Source organism: Protobothrops mucrosquamatus, unplaced genomic scaffold, assembly GCF_001527695.2.
Source record: "Protobothrops mucrosquamatus isolate PMUCROS unplaced genomic scaffold, P.Mucros_1.0 scaffold72, whole genome shotgun sequence".
Lineage (NCBI taxonomy): Eukaryota > Metazoa > Chordata > Lepidosauria > Squamata > Viperidae > Protobothrops > Protobothrops mucrosquamatus.
In genome coordinates this window covers 237827-263291 of record NW_015386450.1, presented here as the reverse complement: position 1 = coordinate 263291, position 25465 = coordinate 237827, and the positions used below count along the sequence as shown (strand labels likewise).

Sequence of the window (25465 nt, the reverse complement as noted above, 5' to 3'; positions counted from 1 at the left end):
TTTTTCAAAACTTCCACTGACGGAGCATCCGCAACTCCAGGAGGCAAGCTATTCAATTGATTAATTGTTCTCATTGTCAGGAAATTACTCCTGAGTTCTAGGTTGAATCTCTGTTTAACAAGCTTCCACCCATTATTTCTTGTCATGACCTCTGGTGTGTTGGTGAGTAAGCCAATCCCCTCTTCTCTGTGACAGCCCCTCAACTTCTGAAAGACAGTTATCACATCCCCCCAGATCTTCTGAATGTTCTTAAATGAAGAAAATTCTAAAAGATGAGTATTGAGGAACCAAGAGGAGAACTTGACCATCAACCAGCTGGAGATCCTCTCACCATTTAAGCTGCTTTAGCTTAGAACATACTCATGTTTTGCTATTTTATTGTTTGTGCAGCTGGGGGGGGGCTACCTAAATAAGCAATGTTCCTGTTCCATAAACATGTGATGCAAATGCAAAAGGGTTCGTGGGCAATTTATGTTTAGAAAAATTGGTCAATACGATTTTATTACAACCAATCTTTAATTCTTTTATTAATATAAGGAAACACAAAATTAAGTCCTTTCCAGTCAGAGAGTTATGGGCAAAACTCTGCAGATCTCTGGAAAAGCTAGCAAGCCTCGTATTAAGCAAAAAGCAACAACAGGTTTTTCTTATTTTCTTACAAGCTATTTTTCTTTGCACAGGATGCCCTCTGCAGGTGCTATCTTTCCTAGGGATGAATTAATATTAAACAAAGTTCCAATTACATCAAATTGGAATCTTGGTTTGTTTATTTAATTTTTTTTAAAAAAAAGCTTTCTCTCCAAAATTTCTTGCTTCCAACATCAAACTTTCCAGAGAGATAGTACAGGATGAGACTCTTGCAAGGAGAAAAAAAAATAATAATCTTCTAAGTGAAAGGCACAAGCTCTTGTGAGTTTAGGCGCCCTATATCTAATGAAGTAAACTGTAGCTCACAAAATCTTGTGCCTTTTAATAAAATTGGTTAATCCGAGAAGGTGATAGCAAACTCTTGATTTTTGACTACATTGATTAATATAGCTTTCCTGGGACGGAAAGATATATGGAGTCTTAAAATGGAGGAGAAAAAAATATGGGGGGGAGGGCAGGGCTGAGAAGAAATGGAAAAAGGGATAGTGGAAAAAGGAGAGAGGAAAGACAGTGAGAATTGCGTATAAATAACCCGACACTAATAAACAGCAGTCACGTATGACACAAGTTCTTGCGTTGATAAGACATGGTAGCGCAGTGCTTAAAATGCAGTATTGCAGGCAAATTCTGCTCACTGCCAGCAGTTCGATCCTGACAGGGCTCAAAGTTGACTCAGCCTTCCATCCTTCTGAGGTCAGTAAAATGAGGAGCCAGATTGTTGGGGAAAATACGTGAACCGCCCAGAGAGTGCTGTAAAGCACTATGAAGTGGCATATAAGTCTAAGCGCTCTTACTATTGAGGTATTGGATGACATAGTCTATCTTGATCTTAGTCTCTGTTAGAATTCTTTAGGGAGAGTTAACATTTCTCATTATGAGAGTTTATGAGAAATATTAACTCTCCTAAAGAATTCTAATGGAGACCACAGCAAACTTATATTATCCAACACACCAGTGCTAGAGTTCCTGTGTCATAGCCAACAACTGTTTATTAATCATGAATATTTATAGGGAGAAATTCATAAATTGGAGGTATTGTACATTAAGAAGTAAGAACTATGCTCTAGACCCCTCAGCGTTTTATATATTGCATGTAGATAAGCTTCTCTCTATGGTGGTGGCTGTTTTTCTCTACTAAAAGAGGCCACAGCTTACTTTTTGGGGAAGTCAAATTAATTGTTCCCAATAGACAGGGAGATTAACAACCAAATAAATCCAACCACTTGCTGGCTAGTAAAATGGGCTTTACCCAGCCCAAATCTTAGTTTACTGATTTATAATGCATGATGCTTGCTTAAGAAAGATCGTAATTGCTTGGAGGGTATCATTTATAGCAAACCTTGCTTCCAAATTTATCAAGCCAACAAATTGGTTTACCTATATCTGTATCAAATCTTAGTAATCTAGAGCCCTCTGCAGACATTCTCTGTGTTGAAAGGATCTGGACAGCAGGTAATTTACCACTTCAGTATTTCCACCTTGACCGAATGGATTAAAAAAAAAAATGCATCTGTAATGTGATCACATTTGCACATAAGAGCACCAGGACTGCTCACAGGTAGTATTTCTCTAATGGTATAGTACCCTTCTGTGCAGAGGTTGTATATACCCCATTCCAAAAAGAATTTCAATACAGCCCTGTGGCTGTTCTCTGCATGTTGTTGGGGTTTTTTTTTAGCAGTGTTTCCATTAATACATATATGCACATCAGGAAGATACTGAGGTGAAGCAAAATGAAGAGACTAATGCCTATATAAAACGACTGGTGTAATATTCAGGAACTGGGGCAAAACAAACCTTCTTCCTTTCCAATGCAGACAGTCAGAAACGAAATAATTCCACAATCCAAGAGGAAGTACGGATGCAGAAAAGGAGAAGTGTGTTTCCACATCTCAGCCTCCCTCTATAACAGAATAACACCGTTGGAAGGGACCCTGGAGCTAGTCCAACCCCCTGCCCAGGCAGGAAACCCTGTACCATTTCATACAAATGGATGTCCAATCTCTTCTAAAAAAACCTCTAGTGTTGGAGTACCCATTTCTGTAGGCACGTCATGCCACTGATTAATTGTTCTATCAGCAAATTCCTCCTTAGTTCTAGATCGCTTCTTTCCTTGATTAGTTTCCATCCATTGCTTCTTGTCCTGCCTTCAGGCGCCTTGGAAAATAGCTTGACTCCCTCTTCTTGGGGCAGCCCCTGAGATATTGGAACACTGCTATTATGTTACCCCCCCCTCTCTCTTTCATTGATTCAATAGGAATAAGCACACACAACTGAATGAGAAGGAAAGAATGATAAGGAGTTCATTTTTTGTTCATTTATTTTTATCAGGTTTTCTTTAGACTCAAAAGGAATTGTTTCTCAGGGATGGGAAAGCAGGCACATACTATACGGCTTCTCTGAGACTTTTTCCCTAACACTTCTCATTCTATTTGATGACAAAGATCTTTTCATCTTTTTCCCCCCCAAAGAAAAGCTGAATTCTTTTTTTTTTTTTTTTTTTTTAAAAAAATCTAATATGTGGAGTTTGGTGTCCTGCCTCTCGCTCTAAGATCATCATTCCAATGGGCTGGCTTCCAAAACACAAATAAATCCTAAGGGAAGTTATTGTAAGGAATATATCCCACTGGGCTGTTTGAGACAGGGAAGGATAGGGAGTTAGGAATGTTTAAAATGGATAGAAAAAAATATGATAGAGAAAATACCCTCAACAGCAGAAAGGATGAGCCAATAGTATGCGGCATTAGCCAAAAAAGCCAATGCAATCCTAGGCTGTATTAATAGAGCGACAGAATCAAGATCATGTCAAATATTAATACCACTTTACAAAACCTTAGTATGGCCACACTTGGAATACTGCATCCAGTTTTGGTCACCACAATATAAAAAAGATGTTGAGACTCTGGAAAGGGTGGAGAGAAGAGCAACAAAGATTATTAGGGGGCTGGAGGCTAAAACATATGAAGAACAATTGCTGGAATTGAGTATGTCTAGTCTAGTGAAAAGAAGGACCAAGAGAGACAAGATAGCAGTTCCACTAAGAAGACGTCAATCTATTTTCCAAAGCACCAGAAGGCAAGACAAGAAAGTGGATGGAAACTAATCAAGAGAGAAGCAATCTAGAACAAAAAGGAAATTTCCTAACAGTGAGAACAATTAACCAGTGAAACAGCTTGCCTTCAGAAGTTGTGGGTGCTCCATCACTGGAGGCTTTCAAGAAGAGACTGGACAGCCATTTGCCCTTGGTCAAGCAGTGGGTTGGACTAGAATAAACGCCAAGGCCCTTCCAACTCTCTTATTCTATGTCATCAAGAATCATCTGGAGAAATTCAAAAGAAATTCTAAAGCACCCTGAATATAAGGTAGAAAAACAGAAACCTCTTCTGCAGGGATAGAAAACTAGTGGCACACAGCAAAGCAAATTTTGCACAGCATTATGAAACTTGATGTCTTCCAGAACTGTTAGAGAAGAGTGAATTCATCAATAGCAACAAGAGTCCTTTAAGTCAGAAAGGTCTAGCAGAACACATCTTCTTGCGTTGGCGTTTCAACAATTGTGCAAATATGTAGAACATGTATGAAAGCAAACCCCTTCCTCTTTTCATAAAGTATCTCATTCTACACCACCGTCCTTCGAATCCCAAGGATCAGACACGATGTACAACAGAACGGATGTTTCCACAGCCCAGAATTATTTATTATTATATATCATCCTGCTGAGGAAAGCCATTCTTTTTATAATTATACCTGGGAGTTCTCTGTGGGTGCTCTTTGGCTAGCTGTTTTCTTTAGTGATGTGTCAATATTTTTAAGTGTTGCATCAATATTTTTCTCATGTTTTTTCAATTCTTATTCAATCTGAAGAAAAAGAAATGGGCTTTTAAATTGTTTTCCTAATTGAGACCACCACCCCACTGCAATTAGGATGGTCTGAGTGTGGAGTTCTTACTGTTATTAAGCTCTTGTTCTATAGTGCCCAGGGTGTATGTTTTTGTGCTTTGCTGCTCTTTGTACAACCATCTCCCCAGAAACCTACAAGCATCTCTCCAGTAGTCTTACAAGCTCACCATGTTTTAATTCAGTCCAAAGGAAAAGCATTAAGGCAGAACTCTTCCCAAGGGGATTTTTTTTTTCAAGTCAGGCAGCCAGAGAAGCTATGGGGTGATGGAGCAATTTGAAAAAAGGAAATAAAAACAGGACTTTCCTTACTGGCTTGCAAAACTAAAGTGCAAAAGACCAAAAATAAAAATAAAAATATGACTTGCTAATTCTCTTAAAGTGATTGTCCTCTTCCACTGAGGAAGAAACAATTCAAGACGAGAGGATGACTGGATGAGAGACTTGTGCACTTTATTGAGGAGGATCTGCAATCTGACCTGTGTTGAATGCCCCAAATAACATGGAGAAGCCGTAGAACAGATTGTCCCAAAGGTCCTTTTTCAGGAGGCAACTGAACTTCCTTGTTTTTCTTTGAAGATGTTTCGCTTCTCATCCAGGAAGCTTCTTCAGCTCTGACTGGATGGTGGGGGAATGGAAGGATTTATACTCCTTGCAGACAGCTGGTCATTTGCATTCTTTTAGAGAGCCATTCAGGCCATTTGGAGGCTTATCTTCTGGGTCACCTGAGTAGTGCAAATGTGTGTGGAGCCTTCTTGGATGTAGGATGCTTTCTGCCCTGTGTCCCTTCACTGTTGATGACAGGGGCAGGCTTTGGGGGATGAGTCTGTCTTGTCTGCTTCTCAAACTGAAGTGCAAATGGTTCCTGTAGTCTGCAATGTTTTCTGGAAATCCATTCATACTCCCGCACCATTCGAAGGGGGTTCATTTTGGATGAAAAGTGAAATGTCTTCAAAGAAAAACAAAGAAGTCCAATTGCCTTCGGAAAAAGCACCGTTGGGACAACCATGACCTGGATGATGGAGAATCTCCATAGATATAGAACAGATTGCACTTGCTCATCTGATGGTCACCTGCACGACAATACGAGTCACAGAAAGGGGAAGGTATGGGAATGTGTCAAAGTCATGGAGCCACTGTCTCCAACTCGTGGCCCTCCAGAGGTCTTAGAAATCAATTTTCTGAAATCCCTAGTGAGTACAGAGCAGGGGTCTCCAACCCCCGGGGCATGGATGGGTACTGGTCCATGGTCTGTCAGGAAAAAGGCCATGCAAGTGTCAAGCAAACTAGAAAAGGTGAATCTGCTCATACACGGGATCTAGGTTGCTTGCAAAACCATCCCCCACCACCACCAGTCCATGGAAAAATTGTCTTCTACAAAATCAGTCCCTGGTGCCAGAAAGGATGGGTACTGCTGGTATAAGAGGCTAAGGCTTTGGGGAATTGATATTCAAGACACCTGAGGGCACCAGGTTGGCAAAAGCTCTTCCAGAGGGTTACCGCTCAAAGCATAACAGAGCACAATGCAATAACAGAAGCTGGTGATGGATCACCAGTCTTGAAAACACCCCAGGCAGCAAGTTAGTCAATTTCAAAAGCCCAAGGTTGCAAGAAGGCAGCTGAGTTTTTGTGACTGTGACACCTGGCTGCTAATTAGCTACAGTCTTTCTCTCCCTGTGCCCAGTGGGGCCAACCTAACACTGTATATATCCAGAGTAAATTACATTTTTAAAAAAAAAAACAAAAAAAAATCCTTCACCTCCCATCTCAGCTTTTTATTTATTGTAATTACCTGAGTAATAAGATTTGTTTTCCTTGTTATTATATATATTACCACGCAGGGCAACAACAAAAACAACAGCCGTGACAGCCAGCTGGGAGAAAGAACAACAGCTGGGGAGAATTATGCCTTTTATTTATCTCCGTGGTCATTACGGGGCCACAGAGCACAGTCGGAGGAAGCCGGGGGGGGGGGCAAAGCAGTAGGAGGCGGGGTTGCATGGGAAACAGCTGTAAATAGAGAAGCCAGCATGTTCCTGGGGAGCCAAGATATTTAATAGTGCATTCACTAAGGAGGAAACAGTGCTGCTAAATGAACCTGGATCATAATTCATGCGGCAAGGCAGTTCGGGCAGATAAGGGACCCCATAAATCATTCTCTGGAAAAAATGAAGGCAAGGAGAGGAGATCTGTCAGTCCTGTCCAGAGTTTTGAAGACCTGGTCTGCACAACCAGATCCCCTGTTTTGGGTTCCCTTGCCTCATATCTCATGGGGACCGGTGTGAGATTTGCTACTCGGCTGTCATGCGCCCGTGCACCTGTGGAAGATCATTGTATGCTTCTGTGGTTGAAACATTTGCATTTTGAACACAAGAAGGGGGTTTATACTTAATTGGGTGGCGGCTGCATCCATCCATCAGACACCTGCTTCTTGGTTGTGCTAGTGATTACTTCTTGGCTGATGTATATTTCAATTTTTGCAGGGCTGTGAATGGCATGCTTAGCCTCGGTTAACATAACCATGGTCTACTCATTAACCCCATGGGCTAGGCTCACCCACTGTAAACTCATCACAAAGGTTCGGTTCACACAGCATGAAGCAACGTACTTTCTTGGCTAGCTTATGGCTCAGTGTATCCTGAGCGGTGATGGGAGCTACTCGTCGCTCCCATGTAACGCCGCTGCTGCGCGAACTGCACTGGCTACCGGTGGCCTTTCGAGTGCGCTTCAAGGTGCTGATTATCATCTTTAAAGCGCACCATGGCATCGGACCTGGTTATCTCCGAGACTGCCTTCTGCCACAGATTGCCTCTCAGCGGCCGGTACGCTCCCACAGAGAGGGTCTCCTCAGGGTGCCGTCAGCCAGACAGTGCCGGCTGGCGACCCCCAGGGGGAGGGCCTTCTCTGTTGGAGCCCCCTCCCTATGGAACGAACTACCCCCAGAGATCCGGGTCATTCCGGATCTCCCCTCCTTCTGCCGCGCCCTCAAGACATGTCTATTCCAGCTAGCGGGGCTGGCCTGAGGGGTATTTTAGATTGATTTTAATCTGATTTTATATTGGGTGTTTATAAAATTTTAAATGAAACGGCAAAATTAATATTTCTTTTAATAGTATTTTAAAATGGTGTTTTGTAAGGTCTTTATCTGTTTTTAGCTTGCTGTAAGCCGCCCTGGGTCCGCCAGGAGAAGGGCGGGGTATAAATCTAATAAAATCTAAAATCTAAAATCTAAAATCCTACATACCAGCCTGTGACTGGCAGACAGATCCCATCATTAAAAGCAAAAGGCAGCCCAATGGTAGAAAAACAATGAATGAGAAGATGCTCTCATGGCTACAGATGCCCTCCAGGTGGCATGATAAAACAAAATGGTACCCCCAATGACCTCAATGATAATGTCATTGGAATATCCCATATGGGATACTAACATCTATTCCATCATAAATCTATCCAATGGTGGTTTGTTTACTCAAGAATCTACAAGCAAGCAACCCCCAAAGTATGATTCCTAACCTAATGTTAGCTCTATCCTTTGGGACTGTCTAAAGGGAAACAAATCAGTTTAGGGTGAACAGCATGCTATCCCAAGGGCTAGGCGATTAGAGCCAAATTGCAAGGACCTTTAGTGTTGAGTGTGTGTGTACTCTTCTATCAACTCCAAGCTTGATCAATGATCCTGCAGCTCTGAATCATTTTTAATTTAATATTTCTGGGAAGAGGTATAAAAAAAAATCAATCAAACACGGGCACCACTGGCAAGCAAAGGGAATTAGCATTTGGCAGCGTTCATTATTGCTGTTTACGATGTTTTGCTTCTTCATCTTTTTTTTTTTTGGGGACTGATGCAATTAATAACCTTAAATTTAGAGATAATAAATAATAGTTTTTCTTCTGGAGCTGCAGTGTCTGGGAAAGATCAACTAAGAGCTCGAATTCCTACCAGCTTCTGAGGTTGGCAGATGCCACATTGGCTTTGCACACTGGTAGAAATGCTGCCAGAGAGAATATCAAACCAATGAATATAGCACAGGGATAGGATTCCCCAAAAAAGGCTAGTAAAGTGAGGATTCAGATTGTTGGAGGCAGTGTGCAAATAATGCTGACTCTGTAAACCATTCAAAGAGTGCTGTAAAGCACTATTGGGCGGTAGAATAGAATAAAGCTGGAAGGGACCTTGGAGGTCTTCTAGTCCAGCCCCCTGCTCATACAAGAGAAACTATACCATTTCAGAGAAGTGACTGTCTAGTCTCTTCTTAAAAAATCTCCACTAATGGAGTGCCCAGGATTTCTGAAGGCAAAGCTGTTCCACTGGTTAATTATCCTCATTGTTTTCTCCTTAATTCCAGGTTGCTTCTCTCCTTGACCAGTTTTCAACCATTGTTTCTTGTCCTGCCCTCTGGTGCTTTGGAGAATAGTTTGATGCCCTCTTCCTTGTGGCAGCCCCTCAAATACTGGAACACTGCTATCGTGTCACCCCTGTTTCTTCTTTTCTTTAGACTAGCCAAACCCAAGTCCTGCAGCCGTTCTTCGTATGTTTTAGTCTCATTTTAGTTGCTCTTCTCTGAATTTTTTCCAAAGTCTCAACGTCTTTTTTTTTTTGTAGTATGGTGAGCAAAATTGGTATTTAGTATTCCAGGTGTGGTCTTATTAGGGTTTTATAAAGCGGTACTAATACTTCACGTGATCTTGATTCTATGCCTCTGTTTATACAATCCAGGATTACATTAGCTTTTTTGGCTGCTGCTGCACACGGTATATAAGTCTAAATGCAATTGCTATCTCTATGGCACTTCCCTTGCAACAGCTCCTGTTAAGAAGAAGCAGGTAGAACTGGCTGGCTGGCCAGCTGATTGGGATATAGCAGTGGTGGCGAACCTATAGCACAGGTGCCAGAGGCGGCACTCAGAGCCCTTTCTGTGGGCACACGCGCCGTCGCCCCAGTCCTAGGCCTTCAGGTGAGTTTTATAAAACCTTTTCGCTTTAGGCCTCCGCCGTGTGCAAAAAAAAAAAAAGGTTCAGTCAATTTCAACTTCTCGCGAGAAAAAAAAAAGATCTTGCAAAGTTGGAATTGATTGATTGAACTTTTTAGTCCCACCCAGTCTGCCGTTACCACCGCAGCCACACCCACCCAATGGGCCACGCCCACCCAGCACTCGACGATGCATAAGTGGGTTTTGGGTTGCACTTTGGGCACTCGGTCTCTAAAAGGTTTGCCATCACTGGGATATAGTCTTGTGCTTTAATTTAATCCCTTGCACTCCTGTATTTAGTGTGCAGCACAGCAATTTCCTTGCCATTTTTTTTTTTCTTCTGCCAAGTGTCCTTCAGTTTGGAGAGAGATATTTTACTTCAGAAGTTCTTTTCGAGGAGAACTGAGTGGAGCAGAAATGGTGCACAACAGGGGTGTTGGGTTCTTGCGTTTTATTTAGCAACCTGGGGGCAGAATGACTGCCTTCATGATACAGTTTGTTCCCCAGTAATGTGCAGCTGCCTTGATTCCTCATGTTTCCTTTCTATCCCACAAGGCGTTTTCATCTGTGGGACTTCAAGGGAAACCTGCCTTAAATAAACTGTTAAAAGTTTTTTGCTACCCCCTGGTCATTGTAAGAGGAAAGCCATGACCAAAGTATATGCTTTTTAATAACACTGGTTAGTCAGAAAAGATACAGCATTTATTCCATATTTTTTTTTGGCTGGGGTGAATTTCCCTGGAGAAATGCACAGGAAGCATCACCATCAAACATGGTAGAAAAGTATGAAAGACCATTTATATTCAAGTAATTTAACTTTCTTACTTTGTTTTTTTTTCCCTGAACTTTCTCCAGTCTTGTCCAGTCTGTTCACCTGACTTTTTTTTTATTGCCTTCAAAATTATATCTCGTGTCACTATTCCTTCATCTCAAGTATTACCTAACTACAAACTCATCCCAGGGTTTTGACGGCAAAATCTGTTTGATTCCTAACTTCTATATCTCAAATTGTTCACCTTCAGAGCTTTCGAGAACCCAGGTTCATGATCCCTGAAAAATATACCATACCATCCCTACAAATGTCCCACAATGAAACTCCATCCACAGTAGGGAGATGCTGTTTCAAGGAAGTGCATATCACAACAAGCTGAGCTGTTTACAACCATTCAGAAATTAGCTTCCAGAACAGAAGCTGCTATTTTGCAGGTGCAGTCAAAATCCCATTATATTATAGATTGCCCTATGAAGAGATCCTTAATATAACATTGCACAAATTACTTCAATACCTAAGAAGTATGCAGTTATTTTTTTTCAGTGCAATGCAGAGCATTAGCACGCAGCCCTTGAAACCACGTTTCTACAGCTGTTTCACATTCCACTTACCCCCACAATCTCAAACCTCACAAGACCAAGAAATCTATTTTGATCTGGGTTGATTTGGTTTGCTAAGAAGACCAAGATCATGATCTTGCCTTGTTCACATAATCCACTACTAGCTTACTAGCCCAAGTCTCCATTCATGCTCAAAGTAGTTTCCTGAAAACAGTAACACTGCTATGCTTTCAGGTGCATAACTTAATTGTGCAGACAGCTTGCGAAAGTTCTTTTCCACTAGATCAGGGGTGTCAAAACTGCCAGCCCACAGGCCGGATGCACCATGCCAAAACTGTGCCCACCCCAGCTCCAGCAATGGGGGACAAGTCACGATACATCGTGACACGTCATGTGACGTGGCGAGTTTGACACCCCTGCACTAGATACATTAAGCTGAAGGGGGTGAGAATAGAATGGTAATGGAAGGAGATTTGATGCGACTACCCCTTTACTTATGTTACCTGTTCAAGACATTTCTCTACTCATTTGAGTAGAGAAATATAAATGCAAAATTATGACCACATCTGAATTAGAACACTTACCATTTTCAATTTATATTTGACAAAGAAATGCACCCAAAACAACTCTTTGTGACTCCAAGCAAGGTCATCAAGCAAGGATTGGGTCTCCTCAACTCACCAATATGTATGAAAGGTGGCATCAACATGCCTGTATTGCAAAGGTAAAAAGGTAAAGGAGTCCCTGAGGATTTTACTCCGCTATTCATTGCCAACTATAGAGGGAGGTGCTCATCTCCATTTCAAGGCCATTGAGCCAGCACTGTCTGAAGACATTTCTGCAGTCATGTGGGCAGCTCATGATGTCACAGAGCACTGTTACCTTCCTACCCAAGTGGTACCTATTTATCTACTCGCATTTGCATGCTTTTGAACTGCTAGGTTGGCAGGGGCTGGGGTGAGGACAGGAACTCCCTCCCTCACATAGTGCTCAGGGCTCAAACCTCTTTCTAGTCGACAAGCCCACCATTGAGTGACCATACCGCCCCATATGGTGGCAAAGCTCATTCTTAAAGCCCCATTTCTCTGTCCTACCCCTGTAACTAACCAGGAAAGCTCCAGTGCAGAACATGACACTTCCAAGTAAGGCAAGAGGGGGGGAAAATCCCTCTTAAATCAAGAAAGATGTTGGGACAAGTAGGCAGCAGTGGCATAAGTAGCATAACTGAATGGAAAGAGGGAAGATTTATAGGGGTCTGAATGTATGAGATGCAAAAATCATCCTGCTCGTTAATAAGTCAGATTAGAAAGGAGATACTCCAAATAATCACCTTGTTCAAAATTGTCCTAGCTGGCATTTTTATGAGCTTTCAAAAGAAAGGAAACGATGTTAATTTATACTAGCATCTTCAAGGCTGTTCGTTGAAGAGAGGCGTGACCTGAAATAAGCTAGTGCACAAAGAAGAGAAGTAAGCTGGAATGGTTCAGGGTTTTTCATAAATATTTACATACAACAGGGAAGGACATTTATGGAAATTTGTTGGCACAGCTTGCAAAAAAAAAAAGCGTTAAACTATTTATTTATATTGTCTCTGCCTTCCCTCAGCCCTGGGGATATGATTACGTAGTCAAGCCTCTTTGACTATCAAATATTGGGGTGTCATCTCTCAGTGATATCAGCATATCTTATTGAGATTTTCCTGGTTTCCCAAGGGAAAGAAATGTAACCAAGAGGGGTAAAGGCATTCAACGGGAAAGGGTAAAATCTACAGATGTGCCCCACCCCAATGAACCACCCAAGGTGAGAGAACTCAATATTCTCAGCACTATTTATAGAAAAATGGGAGTGAAAGGGTAGGGACGTTATCAGCAGATAGATGAAAATTCAAAGATTTGCAAAGTTATGAAGAACAACTTTTAATATCTCAAACGCTCATTGGTGAGTGAGCTTAGTGGACAAGGAATTATGATGGGGTTATGGAGAACAGGAAGTGTGGAAAAAGAGAACATAGAATTTTAAGATTGGGAAGGATCTTGGAGGTCTTCTAGTCCAATTCCCCTGCTCAAGGCAGGAGGCCCTATACCATGTCAGTCAGATGGTTGTCCAGTCTAGTTTTGAAAATGTTGTGACGGAGCAATCACAACTCCAGGAGGCTAGCCATTCCACTGATTGTTCTCACCGTCAGGAAATTTCTCCTTACTTCTAAGCTGGATCTCTTCTGAATAAGCTTCCACCCATTACTTTTCGTCCTGACCCCTGGTGCTTTGGAGAATAAGTTAGTCTCCTTTTCTCCGTGACAGCCGGAAGACATTTATCATAAAAGAGGTCTAAGTTACAACCTATTTGAAAAGAGGAACTGGACCACACCATGCTGCCATGTTTTGTGGCAAATCCCACTTATAGAGCAGATCCCACGAGATAAAGAAACAAAACTTACAGAAAACGTTAATTCATCCCTCAAAGAAACTTTTCTTTCTAAAAGTTCCAAAGGAATAGCAGTAAAGGCCAGCCAAGCCAATCTCACACCACCCTTCCCCACACTGCTATTACTGACCATTTTAATTACTGTATGTGCAATGACACTGAAAAGTTAGGAAAGCAAAAAGCACTGGAATCAAAGGAGAGTCAGATATGGTTCGTAACTAATTGAGGAACCATCTGGTATATCCAAGACTGCAGGATAGAATATCCTGGAAGAATATCCTGGAAGAATATCCCAGAAGAAGACATCAACAAATTACTTCTGTATCACATCAAGGAAACTGCATGGATGTATCCATGAAAGACACCAGTAGCCGAGCCAGCCTGAAGGCAATTTTACTTCAATTTTCAGGGGTCTTTGTAAAGTACTTTAGCATGAAAAAGACTGATTTAATAACCAACTAAGGGTATTAACCATTATTTAATTCTACTGAAGCCAGAGATGCATTTCCTTCTTGTCATTAAGGCAGCGGCCCAGAATGAAAAGTGTGATGGAGGAGAAAGGTATGATCGATGCTTTGGAGAAATATGAACGTTTCAAAGCTCCCATCACTCCCCTGCCCCTTCAAAGAGGACTCAGTTCTATTCTATTCTATTCTATTCTATTCTATTCTATTCTATTCTATTCTATTCTATTCTATTCTATTCTTCATTCCTCTCTTCTCTTCTCTTCTATAATCTGTCTTGTCTATTCTATTCTATTCTATTCTACAATCTATTCTATTCTATTCTATTCTATTCTATTCTATTCTTCATTCCTCTCTTCTCTTCTCTTCTCTTCTCTTCTACAATCTTTCTATTCTATTCTATTCTATTCTATTCTTCATTCCTCTCTTCTCTTCTCTTCTCTTCTACAATCTTTCTATTCTATTCTATTCTATTCTATTCTATTCTATTCTATTCTACAATCTATTCTATTCTATTCTATTCTATTCTATTCTATTCTATTCTATTCTATTCTTCATTCCTCTCTTCTCTTCTCTTCTCTTCTCTTCTACAATCTTTCTATTCTATTCTATTCTATTCTATTCTATTCACTAAGCCCCTCTAAATTTAACATTTGGCAATCAACCAGAATTGGCTAGGTCCTGCCAACTGTGATTCTCCAGAACTAAATATCCCTGAATATTTTTCTTTTTAAGTGTGTGTTAAGATTGCTCAGGAAAGGCACTTTGCGATGCACAGCATGTCGTTTTACACGATGCAAAGTTTTATTTAAAAAAAAAAGTACTTTAATTGCAGATAACCAATTAGAGAGTAATCTCTTTTTTTTTGCGTTTTAATAAAAGGAGGGGAAAACTCAAATCATTATCTTGCTTTAAATTCTGTGTAGGACCGTTCCAGAGTAAATGTTTGACAGTACATCAAGAGAGAAGTTTTAGACATTGATCCTAAATAAAAGAATGTGGGTGTTGCACAAGCTTTTTTAGCCTGTGAAATTCAGAAAGATTGTGCTGTTTTATGCGTATTTACTCACATGTACGTTCCAATGACTTTAAAGAAGCTTTCTCTCAAATAAAACTGCAGCCTCAATAAAGTAGCCTGATCTAAGGAACACAGCTATATATTTTTTTAAAACATTGTTATGGCAACTAGCTATTATTCAAGATTTCTTCCCTTACAATAACCATCTTTAACACTGAGGTCATTATGTAAAAAAAATCAGCCTTTCCTGACTCAGGCAATGAATTTTAAGATAATTTACCAAACCACTAATTATTATATTTTCCCAGGTTAATCAGTCACTACAAAGCACCATCTTCATTAAATACATTAAACACACACACACACACACTGCCACTCTTACTGAATTGCTGTAACATTTATGTTAATTTGCCAAATAACTGATTAATTGGCTAAAAGGCGGGCAATTAATTTACCATAAAATGGATTAATCAGTTAGCAGTCTTTATAAATACAAGCTTGGAGAACTCTTAAATGGATAAGTGGTGCCTAATCCTGGATTCCAACCATACAAGATTATAAGATAAGGCTGTATAATAGGAACAGGTTTTTGAATGACGTTGAATTGCATCAAATTATCATGGCTGGTCACAAAATCAGGCAGACGTTTAGACCGGATTTGGCATTTTCATCCACCTATCGAGTCCTTTCCAAGGTCCTGGGACAGGCAGATATTGAGGATGGAGCTTTGTCTCCGAGCTTGTGGGTTGGTTTCCAAAAGTTTCGTTACCAGGCTAAGTTACACCTTCAGCAGAATTTAGAGGATGTCAGTGTGGTGTTTTTCTGTTTATAAGGGCTTTGTGTGGTCAGTAGATCACATGAGGTGATGGTCACATCAGGTGAGGTCTTGTGATGGGTCAGGTATGGGTAACATCAAGTGAGGATCTTATGATGAGTCAGATGTAGGTCACATCAAGTGAGGGTCTTGTGATGGGGCAAGTGTATGTCACATCAAGTGAGGGTCTTGTGATGGGTCAGGTGTAGGTCACATCAGGTGAGGGACTTGTGGTGGGTCTTGTAGTGGAGAGGTCACATCAGCTGAGGGTCATTGGAAGATGAAGTGCTGGTGGAGGGCTTGCGTGGGCTGGTTGAGGGTTGGTGCCCTCGCTGGTTGGCTGTGCAGTTGATTTGAGTTTTGAGGGGTTCATAGGCTGGTTATAGGTTGATGTGTCTGTTGATGGAATTGCTTGTGGAGTGCCAGGCTTTGATAAACTCATGTGCAGGGTGGGTGATAACATGGCCGATGATTCTCGTATTGCTCCAATCAAGTTGGTGCCATCACATGATGTCAGCGTGACACCGAAGAGTAGAGGGTAGAGATTAGGGATCTGGGATCGTGGTGGTTGACTGCCAGCTGGTGTTCACAGATTCTGGTTTTTAATTGACTTGATGTCCATAGGCGGATATTGTTGTTTTCCAGAGACAGAAAAGCAGATATCCACTCTTAGGAGGGCTGGCAAAAGTGTGCCAAGTCACCCACCCTTCTTGCCTTGGAGGTGAGCATGGGTTGCGCCAAGAGCGAAGTGAATGTTCATATACCAGAGCAGATCCAAGGGAAAGCAATGGTTTGAAATAAAATCCTTTCTTGGGTTCCCTAACAGGTTGTTATATACCCATTCACGGGTTTCCTATTTCCTACTGGTGTCAGCATCAGAGCCTTACATGCTCAATTCTCAGTGGACTCTAGTGGGGGGGGGAGGCATCTTAATAGCCTCATTATATCTCAATCCTCTTGGCAATCACCTCTCAAGCTTCCTATTAGAAGAAGTGATTTGTGATGCCCAGTCAGCCTGCACATCTCTCTTGCACACCGTTCCCACTAACAGCAGGCAGCTCTTTTCCTGAGCACTCTCTCTACATATTATATTACATCCTCATCCCTCCTCACTTGTGATCTCATGAATTGGTCTCCCTTCTCTACTCTCTATTGCGCGTTTTATTTATTTCCATGCAATGGAATATGGACTATCTCTTTCAAAGACGTCACCATCCATATGAAAAGGAATAGGTAACATCCTGGTTTTTTAGCCAGATAGATAAAGCCATCATCTCAAGAGTAGAAGCCCCATGAGATTTTCAAGGTATTGCTAGCTACCTTTTGACAGATCCTACTCTAACGCTCAGTGGATGCGTGTTGAAATTGGAATTCACAGTTTAAAGGAGCCACCTTATCCCTACTCCAATAGCACACCAAACCATATTTTGCTAAGAGTCATTATGGTTGCACTGCACAAGGTTGAAAGGATTAGCTGGTGACGTGACCATCACCCGAACGTTTCATTACCGGTCTAGGTAACATCTTCAGCAGAGTTTAGGGGATGTCAATGTCAGTGTTCTTCTGCTTACAATAGTCTACATTTCTGTGGTCAGCAGGTCTTGTGATTGGGAGGTCACGTCAGGTGAGGGTCTTGTGATGGGTCAGGTGTGGGTCACGTGAAGGGAGGGTCTTGTGGTGGAGAGGTCATGTCAGGTGAGGGTCTTGTGATGGGTCAAATGTGGGTCACGTGAAGGGAGGGTCTTGTGGTGGAGAGGTCATGTCAGGTGAGGTTCATTGAGAGATGAAGTGCTAATTGGGGGGTTGCGTGGGTGGGTTTGGGGGGGGTTCCTTTCATGTCCCTGGCAGGACCTGGAGTGAAGGACAGGAGCTCAACCCGCCCCACTGCAGCACTCAGATCTCAAACGTGGGATTGCTAACTTCCAACCACACCAGCCACTATGCTCCCTAAGTCATTGCAGCGATGCAAAAACACAATAAATATTTAAATAAAATAACTCACTGGCCATTGATGACTCCATCTGGATTCAGCATGGGGATAATTTTAAAGATGAAGCATTGCCGCAGGAGATTAGCAAGTGGATCGTTGCTGAGGAGGAACTCCAGAGTCCCCTTCATAACCCAGCTGGAATTGCTCTCGCCAGGATGAACCCGTGCCGTGAGTACAACATAAGGACGCTCACCTAAAGAAAGAAAACATACTTTTTATACCCACAGACGAGAATATTTGTAACGCAAGGTTGAACTATGGGGTCCTCGGGGTTCTCTGAGCTTGGATGTTTTCTTGCAGATGTTTTATTCCTCTACTAGGTAACATCATCAGTCCGAGGAGGGAGTGGGGTTTGCTCTTAGTTTATATACAGGTGGCTTGCCCTGTCATACTTTTTATATTTTTTCCCTCTGCTTATCTAGTATAGTGCTAATAGCAGTAGTATCTAGGCCAGGGGTAGGCAACCTTGGCCCCTTCATGACTCATGGACTTCAACTCCCAGTTTGGAAACCTCTCCATTTCTCCTCAGCATGGCTGGCTCAGGAATTCTGGGAGTTGAAGTCCACGAGTCATAAAAGAGCCAAGGTTGCCTACCCCTGGTTTAGTCTGTAAGTTCTGGTTAATCAAACCATGACCCGGTGCTTTGTATGAGCCCAGTCTGGGTCAGTCTTCCCAAGCTGAGCATCTTTGCCATCCCACTGACTGGGGGTCTCTAAACTGGGCAACTTTTAAGACTTGTGAACTGGCTCAGGAATTCTGGGAGTTGAAGTCCACGAGTCATAAAAGAGCCAAGGTTGCCTACCCCTGCACTCGAGCCAACTGGTTAAAAGACTTCTCTGAAATGGTGGCAGTGGCTGTTAGAACCAATCAAAAGCAGCGAGACTTCAGTCAGTCCAATCTCTCACTGGGAGGTTGATGTACATCCCAGCTCTTATTTACTGTCTCATTTTAAACATCATTACACTACCCAGCAAACATAATTCCCGTCTCTCTCTTGTTCAGATAATGAACCGCCACTTCTGATTCCAAATCCCTTTCAAGGTTTGCCAATAATAAAGGGAGGAGAATGAAATATCTTCTTTCTGAAAATGATGTGCATTGACAATCTTGATCCATGGCTGGCAGCCTCTCTGACAATTATATGATTTGATGGGTGACACTTCGCGAGAGATGGCTTTCGTTCTGTGGGGAAACCGCCGCCGATAGCACCAGCCAGCTTTCAAAAACCTGTTTTTTCATGCTTAGCCAGATGAGTTCTTGGAGATGAAAAGCTGCATTTAGTTGCCTTGGATGTAGGCAAGGACAATGCAAGAAATGTACAGGTAGTCCTTGGCGTACGACGGTCCATTGAGTGACCGTTCAAAGTTACAACGGCAAAACTGAATTATGACTGTTTTTCACACTTACAACCATTGCAGCATGCCCAGGGTCACGTGATCAAAATTCAGACCCTTGGCAACTGACTCATATTTATGACGGTTGCAGTGTCCTGGGATCATCTGATCCCCTTCTGACAAGCAAATCATCTGATCCCCTTCTGATCCCCTTCTGACAAGCAAAGCCAATAGGGGCAGCCAGATTCACTTAACAACCGTGTTGCTAACTCAACAAATGCAATGATTTACTTAACAACGGTGGCAAGAAAAGTCGTAAAACGGGGCTAAACCCCTTTAACAAATGTTTCACTTAGCAAACATAGATTTTGGGCTCAACTGTGCTCGTAACTCGAGGACTGCCTGTACTTCTCACTTCTAGGAAAAGAAGCCATTGCTGTTTGCACTTCAGTGGCCCCATGGATCTTTTCCAATAGTGTTGCTCAAGAGCACCAGCTGGTTGACATATGGTCCACCAGCAGGGACACAACCAGCCTTCTGTAGTGGCTGTGTGGTGTAGTAAGATTGAAGCTCTAACTATTAGCAGTAGTATCCATAATAATAGTATAATAATTAGGCCAACACAGTGCTGGGCTGCATTAACAGAGGGATAGAATCAAGATCATGTGAAGTATTAATACCACTTTACAATGCCTTAGTAAGGCCACACTTGGAATCTTGCATCCAGTTTTGGTCACCACAATGTAAAAAAGATGCTGAGACTCTAGAAAGAGTACAGAGAAGAGCAACAAAGATAAATAGGGGGCTGGAGGTTAAAGCATATAAGGAACAGTTGCTGGAATTGGGTATGTCTAGTCTAATGAAGAGAAGGACGAGGGGGGACATGATAGCAGTCTTCCAATATCTCAGGGGTTGCCATAAAGAAGAGGGAGTCAAGTTATTCTCCAAAGCGCCTGAAGGCAGGACAAGAAGCAACGGGTGGAAACTAAGGAAGGAGAGAAGCAACCTAGAACTAAGGAGAAACTTCCTGACAGTTAGAACAATTAACCAGTGGAACAACCTGCCTCCAGAAATGGTGAATGCTCCAACGCTGGAAGTTTTTAAGAAGAGACTGGACAGCCATTTGTCCGAAATGGTATAGGGTTTCCTGCCTGAGCAGGGGGTTGGACTCGATGACCTCCAAGGTCCCTTTCAACTTTATTATTATTATTATTATTATTATTATTATTATTATTATTATTATTATTAGTTGAGATACATATTTCCCCTTCCCGTTCCAATGCCACTGACTGCTGACACACACACCTCTTTTCTCTCCTGCTTTCCTATTTTTTTTTTTTTTTGCTTTGCTTGGTTTTTTTCCTACCATCATGATTTAGGGCCGGTCTCTGTTCTTATTGCTTGAATGAAACTTATAGGGCTACACACTCGTGGCTAGGAATTGCACTCATGAGAGCCCTAATGGACAACAGCTATAAATAGCGCATGGCCGGATAGCACACATTGCTTTTCTCTCGTTCCCGTTCTCTCTAATAACCGATGACTATATAGCTGCTAACCATTCTGATCTATTCTCGCCATTTGATAAAGCATAGCAACAGATTGTGGACTTCATTTCTGATTTAAGAGATGAGCGCTAACAATCCACCAATAATTTTGCCAATAATACTGCAAAATCCAAGCCTGTGTTTTGCACAGGTTAAAGAGTAGAGGAGACAAATGGAACAGATGTGGGTCACAAGTTGTGTTCTGCTGGAATAAATTCAAACAATACCCCATTCCCTAGGGCTAAGTGGAGTCAGCTTCTTCCCATTCCAACAATCCCATGTTGGAAGTCAACTTCTCCCTGCCCCTATACTTTAATTAATTTGCTGGAACTGATATTTTTGGGAAGGGTGCAACACCCCGCTCATCAATCCAGGAAAATGGGGAGTATGTTGCTGTTTTATTTCTCTTTCCATATCCTTAATATTTTCTGGCTTTTGATAGCAGAGGTGATGCACCCTTCTCAATATCATTTCCACCAGCAAATTAAGTAAAGCATCAAGCAGAAATAAACTTCTGGGCTAATATGACCACGATCTAATTTTCGGGTGTCCTATCATTTTTTCCAGAAGTTGTGGCTGACATCTTGAGAGGCAAAGCAATCTATTTCATAGTGTACTTTTAGCAGGCAACTGAACAAGGACAGACTGGTATCTTAATCTACACCAAGATTAAACAGCCCTTAAATAACCAGCTGCACAAAAACTCATAGCAGCTTCATCTTAAAAGAAAAAAACCCCACCAAGCAGGATCTCAAAGAAGGGCCAATCAGGCAATAGTTCACTTGGATTTTCCTTAAAACAGAACAACTGGAAGCTGTCCTGGATAAAGAACCAAAAAGATTCCAGTGACATGGACCAATTAGAAACTGGCTGGACTGGAAAGATCAATCAGAAGCTAGATTACCCATTTACAAATACATCAGCCCAGACAGCCCTTGCTCAGTTACCTACGAACAGCCAAGAGATATCCCATTACAATTTTTGGTCACCACGATGTAAAAAAGATGTTGAGACTCTAGAAAGAGTGCAGAGAAGGGCAACAAAGATGATTAGGGGACTGGAGGCTAAAACATATAAGGAAAGGCTGCTGGAATTGGGTATGTCTAGTATAATGAAGAGAAGGACAAGGGGGGACATGATAGCAGTCTTCCAATATCTCAGGAGCTGCCACAAAGAAGAGGGAGTCAAGCTATTCTCCAAAGCACCTGAAGGCAGGACAAGAAGCAATGGATGGAAACTAATCAAGGAGAGAAGCAACCTAGAACTAAGGAGAAACTTCCTGACAGGGAGAACAATGAACCAGTGGAACAACCTGCCTTTTAGCAAAAGGGGTTCTATTTGATGGTGGCAAAGTGGTTCGAATGCAGTATTGCAGGCTGACTCTGCCCACTGCTAGGAGTTCAATCCTGACCAGCTCAAGGTTGACTCAGCTTTCCAGCCTTATGAGGTTAGTAAAATAGGACCCAGATTGTTGGGGGCAAGATGCTGACTCTGTAAACCTCTTAGAGAGTGCTGTAAAGCATTATGAAGTGGTATATAAGTCCAAGTGCTATTGCTATTTTTCTCAAATTTGAATCAAAAAAAGGAAAGTACCACCAACAATAGCAATCCTTCACCAACTCAAAACCACAAAGGCAAAGTAGGCATCCCTGTGGTCTTACCCCAGTAGTCGTGACTGACTTTAAGGGGGAGGGCGCTCATCTTTGTTTCTTAAGCCAAAGAGCCAGCATGGTCCAAAGACGTTTCCATGGTATGTGGCCGGCATGACATAAAATTGTATGGCAAAACATAGAACACTCTTATCCTCCTACATACTTATAGGTGGTACCTATTCATCTACTTGCATTTTCATGCTTTCGAACTGCTAGGTTGGCTGGAGCGAGGACAAGTGACGGGAGCTCAAACAAGAAAGCAAGCTCAAAAACGCCACCAAGAGAAATTTAAAAGAATTTCTTAAGCATCCTGAAAACCACACAGAAAAAGAGAAGCTGGATATTTCTTGGGAAAGACAGCTTCAGTGCAACAGAGATGATACTAGTGGCCCATGGAGACCTTACCCGCTATGCTGCCTTGCACTTTTGCCCATCAAAGGCATAACAAACTCGGGCAACATCAGAACAGAGTGGAATAAATCTATACGCTGTTATTATACAGCATTCCTCCCATACTGATGCATGTACCAGTACGTTATGTGCAACTTCCACAGATTTGAATAGTGTATGATTACCCTGTTGATCAATACTGCTTAAGTGTGGGGGGCCCCCCTAATTTACAGCTGTCTAAAGTCTTCATCAGCTCCTCCCTTGGCATTTGCAAGACTCTCAGCACATCTTTATTTATATGTATTGCTCAGAGCTCTTGATGACTCCTGGAAGCACAGTTCATTGTAGTGATGGGTGATTGAAGCCCAGGGCTTCACTGGGAAAGCTGCCCAACTGCCCAGAGTGAGACAGGTAAGCTGGGGGGGGGGGGGAATAAAGATCCCTGTTAAGAGTCAAGGAGAGAGAAGGGAGAATGCTCTCCTGATCACTTTCTGACAAATGGGATGTTCAGTGACACCCCCCCCCAAGGCAGCTGTTCTGCAGACAGGCAATTCTAATCAATGCAACATGCACTCAGAATCTAAACTTGTAACAGTAACAGAGTTAGAAGGCACCTTGGAGGTCATCTAGTCCAACCCCCTGCTTTAGCAGGAGACCTATACTATTTCTGATAGATGGCTGTCCAGTCTCTTCTTAAAAGCCTCTAGTGTTGGGGGTACCCACAATGTCCAAAGGCAATTTGTTTCACTGGTTAATTGTTCTCACCATTAGGAATTCTCTCCTTAGTTCTAGGTTGCTTCTCTCCTTGGTTAGTTTCCATCCGTTGTGTCTTGTCCTGCCTACAGGCGCTTTGGTAAATAAGATGGCCCCCTCTTCCTTGTGGCAGCCCTTCAAGTATTGGGAGACTGCTATCATGCTATCATGCCCTCATGTTATCATGCTATCATGCCATCCTGCCATCATGACTTCCTTTCTCAACCCCAAAGAAAGTGGCTTCCTAAACGGATCTGGTTCTGCAAAAGGTGTACATCCTACGCAAGGCCCTTCAAGGATCTCTATGAAGATCAACTCTTTAAAGTTACTTGGTGGCTGTGTCACGCAGAGCTCTTTCTGGATTCTGGGGAAGTTGCCAGGGAGCTGAGGTAGGCCATTTATCTCTACGGAAACCTCATGTGGCGCATAACCTTCTCAGGGAACGTAAATAACGAAAAGGGGGGAAGCGCAGGAACCATTTTTTCTGCTACATAAACCCTCATCCAACATACCACGTCTTGTTACACCGCACTGCATTCTGACATGCTCAAATGGAAGGCAGCAATGCTAACAGATGCCAGTTAGGGGGGTGGGAAAGGCAAGGGAGGAGGGGAGAAGGGTGGGCATTTCAGTTCCTGGCTTTTTTTCGTGATTCAAAAAGGAAGGGAATAAAAATCTACCATGGGCAGGGTTGATCCCAGCAGTACAGCACAAATAATATGTCCACTGGAATTGGGCACTAATACATTCAGACACATAATAAATATATATTCAGATTAGCCAAGGTTCTCTGGAATCTGTGTGGCAAAGGCATTTCCAGTCCTGCTTGTTTTTTTGACTACAAATACTAAGTTAAATTGTAAATTTCATGAAACTAGTTTTTTATCCCGCGAATTATGCTATTTCCTCTTATATGCAGTAGAATGGGATTAATCATGCCTGAAGTGGTAGCATAGCATTTGTTCAGAAGATAAGCAGCAAACACTGTTTTGAATGCTCTTCTATACGGAGAGCCTATCTCCTCTTCCTCATAGGCAGGATTTACACTTTAAAATTATTTAATATAGAAACTGAAATTCCTTACTGAGGCACTGCAGTTCAAGATCACAAAAGGTACAATCAAGACTTTCTGAACTGGAAAACTTTACTCAGATAAGACGGTAAATTAAATAACGGGAGGAGAGAAAAAAAATAGAAGGATCAATGTCCACAAGCCACATCTGTATTTTGCTAGCCTCAGATGGGAGCTGGGCATATACTACAGCCAAGCAAATGGGAAGAGAGACTCTTTATAATTGTTCCTGAAAGCAAAAGAGATGGAAAACCCCAGATCGTCACACAAGATTAAACAAAGCAAATGATAAACTTTTTAAAAAATTGTGAAATGCCGTTTAGGAAGTCTCGTGAAAAGGTGAGAGATTATTTTCAAGAAATGAAGTGAGAAACTTTATTGCCACTGGGAAAATGGCTATCGCTAACATATGTGGTTTCCATCTTTTTTTAAAGTGGCAAATTAAAAAAAAAATATTACAAACCACTGTTGCCCTCAAGATTCAAAATAAGTCTACACAGGAGGAGGTAGCCCATCCCGGAATGCGTCTGTCTTACTCCTGCCTTACTCCTGCCTTACCTGAATGAATCCAGTGGCATCTGACCACCACTGAAAATGGCATTGGATTGAGATGAACCATGGAGAATTAGTTTGGTCTAGTCATTAAGGCATCAAGATAGAGACCAGGAGACCGTGACTTCTAGTCTTGCAAAATTGCCACCAAATAAGTTTTTCATTGAGTTCTCCATAAAAGAGACAGATGTGGTTGCTTTCAGGTCAACCTTGATTTCAAGCTTGTGATTTCATAGACACATCCAGATAGTTCTTTTGGCAACAATATGGAAATGACTTGTCACATTAATCCGGGATGCTATTTCAGTTTCCTAATCTAGCCCAGAACCCTGAAATTTCTTGTAGGATACTAAATGCATTCAACTCTGCTTAGCTTCCAAGACCAAACAAGATTGACCAGAAGCTGCAACCTGCTGAGTGTATTTTTAAATTCAATATTCCTTTCCTTTCATCATAAACTTCCAAGTGCTTCTGACGTCTTCCTCTGACAGTTTTCATCCATGCTTTTTCTCTCCTTCCTAATCCTGCTTCAAAGCATCTATGTTCAGACTATAATTTTTGGATACAGCACCCGGGGGGGGGGGGGGGGAAAAAAAACAAAAAAAAAA

At 42.0% G+C, this 25465-nt stretch overlaps 1 protein-coding gene across 1 annotated transcript in view; it reads right to left on the bottom strand.

Annotated features, from left to right (window-relative positions):
* The window catches only part of AGBL1 (ATP/GTP binding protein like 1), a 134995-nt gene that overhangs the window by 18766 nt on the left and 90764 nt on the right, over positions 1-25465 (bottom strand). The window contains exon 18 of the mRNA XM_015812163.1: positions 17570-17750. Coding sequence (XP_015667649.1) covers positions 17570-17750 — 181 coding nt within the window. The remainder of the gene's footprint in view (positions 1-17569; positions 17751-25465) is intronic.